This window comes from Lampetra planeri, chromosome 17 (genome assembly GCF_965212315.1).
Source record: "Lampetra planeri chromosome 17, kcLamPlan1.2.h2, whole genome shotgun sequence".
NCBI lineage: Eukaryota > Metazoa > Chordata > Hyperoartia > Petromyzontiformes > Petromyzontidae > Lampetra > Lampetra planeri.
The window spans coordinates 2,341,172-2,349,932 of NC_136123.1; the positions used below are offsets into that span (position 1 = coordinate 2,341,172).

At 56.0% G+C, this 8,761-nt stretch overlaps 1 protein-coding gene across 1 annotated transcript; it reads left to right on the forward strand.

Moving 5' to 3' along the window:
* Positions 1-4,312: 4,312 nt before the first annotated feature.
* On the forward strand, positions 4,313-6,603 carry LOC144723257 (transcription factor MafA-like). The gene has a single exon (XM_078601848.1). The coding sequence runs from the start codon at positions 5,095-5,097 to the stop codon at positions 6,358-6,360; it is 1,266 nt and encodes a 421-aa protein (XP_078457974.1). The 5' UTR covers positions 4,313-5,094; the 3' UTR covers positions 6,361-6,603.
* Positions 6,604-8,761: the final 2,158 nt, after the last annotated feature.

The following is an 8,761-nucleotide window of genomic DNA, read 5'->3' on the forward strand; positions in this document are numbered from 1 at the left end:
ATATCCACTGCTGGATGAAGTCGCCCCAAAGCCGTCACATGTATCGCGATGCAATCCAGCGTAACACTGGTTTAATATCAACGCCCGAGAAACCCCACGGCTGCTAACACCAGTGGCAAGCGAGTGATATCTCAACCATGCCCCAGGTCTCTCCCTCCCGCCGCCACTTCTTCGCTAACCCGCACTGACCAGCGCGGTGAAGTATGGTCAAACAAGCCCCGCGAACGGGCACGAGAAGGGCTTCCTCCAGCAGTGGATTGACACAGAGGAGCTGGGGGAGGGGGGCTATTCTGCCTCGGCGTTCTATCTCTGTGCCTCCGGTGTCGCTACGTTGATGGTCAAATGACAACGATTTAGCTTCATGCGGCGTGGGGGGGGGCAGCAGTGACTCACGTGACACACTGGCGCAGTCACGCGAGCCGCTGCGATTGCATTCAACAAACGCTCGCGGGAGGGGGGGGGGGTTGGGGTGGGGGGAGTCCATCGGTCGTGATCAATCCACTGCTCGATGAACGCCCCGCGCGAATGAGACGATTATTTATCGGCCTCGTCTTTGAGGACCCACCCCGTCGTCCCGCGGCTTTGTCACTCGGCTCGCGATTCTCCGAACCGGAGGCGGTCGCCCCCACTGATGGTAGCCGGCGAGTCGCGCGCCCGTGACAACTTTTGTCCACCGGTGCGAATGGTGCCATCGAAACCGCGAGTCTCATTCTCCGATCGCTGAGCGGTGGCGCAGCGGTGCGCGTGCGACTGCTCCGGTTGTCGCTATGGAACGGGCGAACGCATGAGTTCGACATCCCTGCCACGGTCAACCATCAGTGGCTAGCGATGGGTATGTGCACAGGGCACGGAAGCTGACTTTCTTTGCCGAGCAGCGCTCAAAGAGGGGGTGGGTGGCCAGCACCACGCCCGGCCGCCTTTGTCTCCCCAGTGTTACCCACGTGCACAGCGCGCATGCAAGTGGACAACGGAAGATGTTTGTGCGTCTCGGGGTGCAGAGTGGTGAAGTACGTTCACATTAGAAACCACGACCGACGCAGCGTGGCGGGAGGGAGGGCTCCATCTAGCAATGGCTTGGAAATGGGATTACGAAGTCTGATAACCGCATTCTCCGCATTGTAACACGCAATGGAGTCTCACGTGTTGTGTTTTATTTGGCGGCGAGGCTTATTACCCGGTGTGTGTGTGTGACCATATTGGTATAACGTAGTTGACACGAGGATATTGGGGTGGCGTCTTACTTTCAGGAGCGTCTATTCATCCGGAGAATGCGGTAATACGATGATTGCGATATACATATTGTGTGTGTGTGTGTTTAGTTATATAACCGCCCAAGAGCTGTGTGTGCGTGTTGTAACACAGGAGCGCGATTGTGTGTGTGTGTTTTCTGTTGCATTAATGCGTTGCGAGTTGCGAACAAACCCACACTTTTCACGAAGCCGAAGCCGCCTGAGACCACGGTCTTTTCATCGTTGCCATCATCACCACCACTGCTGGATCAAGGTCCCCTCCCCATCCATGCCTCTGCGCCGCCGCCTCTTACGATCATGCGACGGGAATATTATTTCCACCTTCATACGAAGCAACGATCGTCTTTTCATAATTTCAACAATAAGAAAAAACACAACCATTGCCAGACCTGACACACAGACTTCGTAGACAGACACACACAGACGCATTAGACGTGTAGTACGCACAGCCCTTTGGTCAATCCACTGCTGGGTGGAGTTCTCCCCGCACGCCTTGCCGTGCGTGCACGCTATCATGACCATCGGCACGTCAGCTGACGGCGACATGCTTTGAGTGCGTTTGCCTGTAGGTCATAATGATCAGTCGTGGTCAATCCACTGCTGGATGAGGGCCTCCCCAAGCCTCTGTCACCTCCCGCGGTGACGAACGGTGCAATGACATATGTGCGTCCGGCTGTCATCGGCACGGTGTGGTTTGTAGGTGTTTGTACGGATGTCTGATTGTGCGCACGTATGTTGCTGTACGCCGGCTGTAAATGCACGCTTATTAAACTATGGCGGATAATTGATTTTTTATCACCTAATTAAAATCCCCGCTCGGGCAAACAACAGAGACGTATCGGCGCGTTGAGCTACTTCGGCGTTTAACTTCTTCGGCGTTTAACTTGTTCGGCTCGCCAAGATTTACCGCGCGCATTCAAAGTGCCAAGCGCTGCCCGATAGTGTACAATGTGCACGTGTTGGCCGTGTCACTGCGGGGGGGGGGGGACACCGGGAAGACAAAGGCGGTCGGGCGTGGGGGTACCGGTCTAAAACAACAAAGACAAAGCGCCCCCGTATAGCCTTTGAACAGACTGTTGGGGCAAGTGCTGTTAGTGACACATATGACGGCCGAAACGGCACACGAGGGGGTGGGTGACCAGCACCACGCCCGGCCGCCTTTGTCTCCCTAGTGGCGATGTTCACACGTCACACTCGATACTCATTTGAGGCTGAGTCGACCCAGGCCCATGAAGGCTTCAAATAATCGCCACTGGTGTTGGCCGTGAGCGGGAAATCGAACTCGGGACGCCGGGTTCGTAGCGCAGCGTAGCGCTAACCGCTGCACTACCGCTCCCCACACACACACCAATCTCTTGCATCGTGAGCCGTGGCACGGCCTTCATAGGTGCTGCTCGCTCTCGACACCTGTCCCCACTCTCCCAAGGGATATTGTTGTTGTTGTTGTTGTTAATGAGCAAAGAAGCAACGGATGAGTGAAACGTATATGCACGACCCCTTTAAAATCCATTCCTTTACCCCCCCACCCCAAATCCCACAAGCTCCCCCCCACCCCCCCCAGAGGCAAACCTTTAACGCCAATTTGCGTACAGCGGCGCATGTAACGCGTCCACAGAAGTTTCGGAATGCGTGCGAGCATTCATAATTAAAAGCCAAAGTGTATGTCACGAGCGAGCGGCCCGCGTGCGTGTCGCCAGTAGAGAATATGCGAGATAGCACGCGGTGCCTGTGTGTGTGTGTACCTGTGTGTGTGTGTACCTGTGTGTGTGTGTACCTGTGTGTGTACTTGTGTGTGTGTACCTGTGTGTGTACCTGTGTGTGTGTGTACCTGTGTGTGTGTGTACCTGTGTGCGTGTGTGTACCTGTGTGTGTGTGTACCTGTGTGTGTACCTGTGTGTGTACCTGTGTGTGTGTGCCTGTGTGTGTACCTGTGTGTGTGTGTACCTGTGTGTGTATGTGTACCTGTGTGTGTACCTGTATGTGTGTGTGTACCTGTGTGTGTGTGTACCTGTGTGTGTACCTGTGTGTGTACCTGTGTGTGTGTGCCTGTGTGTGTACCTGTGTGTGTGTGTACCTGTGTGTGTATGTGTACCTGTGTGTGTACCTGTATGTGTGTGTGTACCTGTGTGTGTGAATGGGTATATGACCATCATCACAAACTGGGCTGGGGGAAGGGGAGAGAGACAAAGGCGGCTGCTAGTAATTTCTGACTGCACCACCCAACCCCCACCAACCACCCCGTGCTCACTAACAGCACTTGTCCCCAGCAGAACGTGCAGGCTATACCGGCGATCTTTGTCTTGTGTATAGCGACGTGCTTAAATAGTGCGCGTGTGTGTGTGGCGTGTGTGTGTGTGGCGTGTGTGTGTGTGGCGTGCGTGTGTGTGGCGTGTATGTGTGTGTGGCGTGTATGTGTGTGTGGCGTGTATGTGTGTGTGGCGTGTATGTGTGTGTGGCGTGTCTGTGTGTGGCGTGTGTGTACGCGCGCGTGTGTGTGTGGCGCGTGCTGTGAGCTTGTGTAGTTAGTCGAGGGGGTGCGCAGTGGCTGTGTCGAGAGAGAGAGAGGCGGCGCTTTGACACTGCGAGTGTACGGGGTGTGTTGGTGGGGTCGTGTGCTGGTGTGTGTGTGGGGGTAGGAGGGATACGGTGTGGGGGGTGGGGGTAGGGCGCTGGTGTACGGTGGGTGGGTTGATGGGGGGTGGTGGGGGAGGGCTGTGCACGCGTGTGTGTGCTGGAGGGAGGGAGGGGAGAGGAGGAGGAGGAGGAGACAGGGTGGAGGGGGAGGGCTGGAGGGGGAGCGCCTCGTTCCCGCGGAGCCTGAGTTTCTGGGCGCTCGTAGGCGGGCACCGCGCACGCAATTGGCCGAGCACCCCCAGCCGGCACCGTCTCGTTTCTACATTTTTATGCTAACGAGATGATTTCTGCTCTCGCTATTGGCTAACGGTGGTGGTGGTGGTGGTGGGGGGGGTGGAAGCCGTAGGGTACCCCCACCCACCTACCCACCCACCCTCCTATGAGGTCCGCATCGCCCGCGTCAGGCTGCATATAAAACGCCGGCGAGGCTGGCTGCTGCTCGCTCTACACCCGCGGTGGCGTTTCTTGTCTCGCGGTTTTTTTTTACGTTTTCCGCGTTACATTTAAAAAAGAAAGCCAAACGCGCTTTTTACCCAACCCCGCAAGCAACGTTTTATCTTTTTTGTTGTTGCTGCTGCTGCTGCTGGTGGTGGTTGCAGGAGCTCTCCGTTTCAACACCTTCTTCCCTGGACGATATATAACAGAGAGGGAGAATTGCCAGACACCCCAAAGGTTGACTCGCTTAAACAAGGTGGCTGGCGGTGGCGGTGGGGGGGTTTGCTTTGATTTTGTGTTACTGCTACCGACTACTACTGACGAACGACCCCGTGGGGGGTTTCTTCGCGGTGATGCTCCGTCGTCAGTAAGCCGCCGCTGGTCTCGAGTCCGCGTGGTCCAGATGAAGAAGCGTGCGTTGGCGTGAGCGAGCCAGCGAGTGGACTTGCACGCGTGTTGATCGCACTTCAAAGGAGCCCATTGACTTTTCCTGAGAGGGAGAGACGAGGAGGAGGAGGAAGAAGAGGCGCAAAAGTCTGCGACTCGCGCGCTTCCAAGAGCCACGGACGGAGCTTGCCAGCTGATTTTTATTTGTCCGGGAACATCACAACTGCAGCAGGCGTACAACTTAACTCTGCGTACAGAGGAGGGGGGGGGGAAGGGGGTTTAGTTATTTGAAGTTTTTTTTAATACTATTTATTTATTAATAACTATTACTACCACGCGCGCACCAACTATTCCGACTTTTTTATGAGTGGACTTTTTCAGCACCTCAATGCGCCTCGAAGTACAGATGGCTGCCGACCTGCAGCCCATCCACAGCGATCTGCCCACGAGTCCCCTCGCGATGGAATACGTTAACGACTTCGACCTGCTCAAGTTCGAGGTGAAGAAAGAGCCCCTGGAAGCAGTCAACGGTAGCGTCGTGCGGCCCTGCAGTAGGGTAGCCGGATCCCTCTCCTCGACCCCCATGAGTACCCCGTGCAGTTCTGTGCCCTCGTCGCCCAGCTTCAGCGCGCCCAGTCCCAGCGACCCCAAGACGCACCTGGAGGAGCTCTACTGGATGAGCAGCTACCAGCAGCTGAACCCCGAGGCGCTGCACCTGTCGCCCGAAGACGCCGTCGAGGCGCTCATAGGCAGCAGCGGCGCGCATGCCCCGCACCTCCAGCCGGCTTACGACGGTGGGTACCGGCCGACGCAGCAGCAGCAGCAGGGTCAGCAGCAGCAGCAGCAGCAGCCGCCGCCGCATCTCATGGTCATGGGGCCACACCACGAAGACATGACGCCCGCTGGCTGTCAGCAACAGCAGCCGATGCCCCCCGGCGCTCATCACCCGCACGGGCACCCGCAGCATCACGGGCATCCCGCGCACCCCGTCCACGCGCACGTGGCGCAGCAGGGCATGGAGCACGAGAGCGTGCAGCAGCAGCAGCAGCAGCAGCACCACCAGCACCACCAGCACCAGCAGCAGCAGCAGCAGCAGCAGCAGCAGCAGCACGAGCAGCACGACGAGGAGCTGGACGAGCACGAGCAGCATCACCATCACAACAACCACCACCATCACCACCACCACCACCACGCGCTGCACGGCTCGTCGCACGTGGACGACCGCTTCTCCGACGACCAGCTGGTGTCCATGTCGGTGCGCGAGCTCAACCGGCAACTGCGCGGCTTCAGCAAGGACGAGGTGGTGCGCCTCAAGCAGAAGCGCCGCACGCTCAAGAACCGCGGCTACGCGCAGTCGTGCCGCTACAAGCGCGTGCAGCAGAAGCACGTGCTCGAGTCGGAGAAGGTGGACCTCATGCGCCAGGTGGACCACCTCAAGCAGGAGATCGTGCGCGTGGGCCGCGAGCGCGACGCCTACAAGGAGAAGTACGAGAAGTTGGCCGGAGGACGGATGGCTGCTGCCGTGCAGCACGCGGCCGCGGCGGCGGCGGCGGCTGCGGCTGCAGCAGCCGGGCAGCAGCAGCAGCAGCACGCCACAGCGTTCCGCGCCAAGGCGGTGAGCGACGAGGCACGATCTCCAGATTTCCTCATGTGATGCGGAGATGTCCTTCGTGTTTCCTCCACGCGCGGGTCCGTCGGTTCGTTCGGCCGCTGCCCGGCTTTATCCCCGCCAGCGTCACCGACTCATCCTGCCCGCGACTCGCGCTGCCGACTGCTGCTGCTGCTGCTGCTACTGCCCTGCAGGCTGCTTGCTGCTGCTGCTGCGGCTGTTGGCTGATTTGCCCCGTGGGCCACCGTCAGTTCCCCTGCCAGCCGGGGCCCACTCCGCCGTCACCATCCTCCCCAGCCATAGTCCACCCCGACCCCCCCACCTCTACCACGACCCCCGAGAAACACTGCGACCACCCCCCAACCAACCACCCCGTGACCCCCCCCCTCTCGCCTGACAACTTCGACCAAGTTCTTCACCATCCACCAGGGCCCCCCTACCCCTCACCCCCAGAGCCGGTGGGTGCTTTTTGCCGGTGGCCGACTTTACCCCCCTCCCCAACCTCTATACCCAACCTGAGCCCCCCCCCCAACCCCCCCCCCCCCCCCCATTGCCTCGACAGTGTACTTAACGCATATAACGAAGATACCCGTGTAATTTCTCTCTCATCAACGTGTATAAGTTAAACAATGCCATCCCATTGCATCTTAAATTGCATTTCTGGCTCGTGTAGTTATAATGAATGAAACACATTGTGTGTGTGTGTGTAGCCTTGTACTAACTGACCTGCATGCGGGACATGTACGGCTAGACGATTATGTACAGGAAAACTCGCGTTGTTTGGCAATGGATTTTGGGGGGGATATCGTTGCGGGGTTTCTTTTTTTTTTTGGGGGGGGGGGCTGGTAGTGGAGTGGTGGGGGCAGGGGGGGGGGCTAACGTATGAGAAAGGTGTCTTATTTGGATCGCACCTGACCGCCAAGGACTTTGAACTGTGTGGCTGGAACAAACCTACCGCCGCGTCTTACCTGCAGCCACAGGACGCGATGCCCTTAGGAAGAGAGGGCATCATATTTGGGGAGCTGCTGCTGATGATGATGAAGAGGATGATGATGGCAATGCCCTTTCTCGAATGGAGAGAGAGAGACGCGCGTGATGGACAAGACTCACGGTCGAACTGGAATGACCTTTCTCTCCCACATCCGCGCACTTTTTAACCGAACTGAGAAAAAAAAAATGTTCCGACTGTGATCGACACAAACTGCAACAACCAGAACCATGAACAAAGCAATCGCAACAAAAAATTTAAGGAAACGAAAAAAAAACGTTGTTGAACGGAACTGAACTTAAAAGCCAGAACGGTTAAAATTGTTCCTTTATTTTTGTTTTGTCGTTGCTGTTTCTTATTATTATTTGTTTCTTTAATGGAAAACAAACAAACCAACAAAAAAACTCTAATGCTGGCCTCAATGCAGGCCACTGAACACGGGGACCGTTTCCTTTCTTCAAGATTTACAACACGGAGGACGAGAGGATGGCGATTTGAATACTGCGGGCGTAGAGCGCTAATTTTATATACACGAGTACGCATTATGAAGTGTGGGTTTCATTGGCGTTATGATTAATTTTGTATTTTACTTGCAGTTGGCTCTGATCCCCCTTCCCCCTCTTTCCTCCCTCCCTCCCTCTTTACCGCACCTCCTCACCACCTCTTCTTCATGCTCAGTTCTGTGTCTGCGGTGTGTGAAACACACGCGTGTACTCCGCAAACACACACATACCACCAACCACACTTTGCACACAAGTTTCCACGGCTATGTGAATCTTCATATTCGATACTGACACACACATTCTAGCCGCATTACATTCACTCACGCTCACCTCTGGTCGCCGTTCCCTTTACCCACCAACCTACCCTTACCCACCTACATATCTACCCACCAAACTACCCTCTTACCTGCCCACCTACCTTTACACCTATCCACCACCTACATATCTACCCACCAAACTACCCTCTTACCTGCCCACCTACCTTTACACCTATCCACCACCTACCTATCTACCCACCTACCTACCCTTTTACCTGCCCACCTACCTTTACACCTATCCGCCACCTACCTATCTACCCACCTACCTACCTTCTTACCTGCCCACCTACCTTTACACCTATCCACCACCTACCTATTTACCTACCTACCCTCTTACCTGCCCACCTACCTTTACACCTATCCACCACCTACCTACCTTACCCACCGACCTACCTAACCCACCTGCCTCTCTACCCATCCATCTCCCCTTCACCCTTACCCACCTACCAACCCTTCTCCCTTACCCACCCCATCTACCTTACCCACCTCCCCTTTTAATTTGCTTTGTGCTTTTCCTAATCTTTTTTAATATGCGGGCATGTTAAGAGAGCTGGGTTAGTTCTGAGTTAGGTTTCGTATAAAACGCAATGCACTATAAGTAAATAGCGGAGGATAATACAATTGTTTTCATTTTTTTT

Coding starts and splice junctions, on each gene's coding strand:
- LOC144723257 (XM_078601848.1), top strand. CDS start 5,095: ATGCGCCTCGAAGTACAGATGGCTGCCGACCTGCAGCCCATCCACAGC.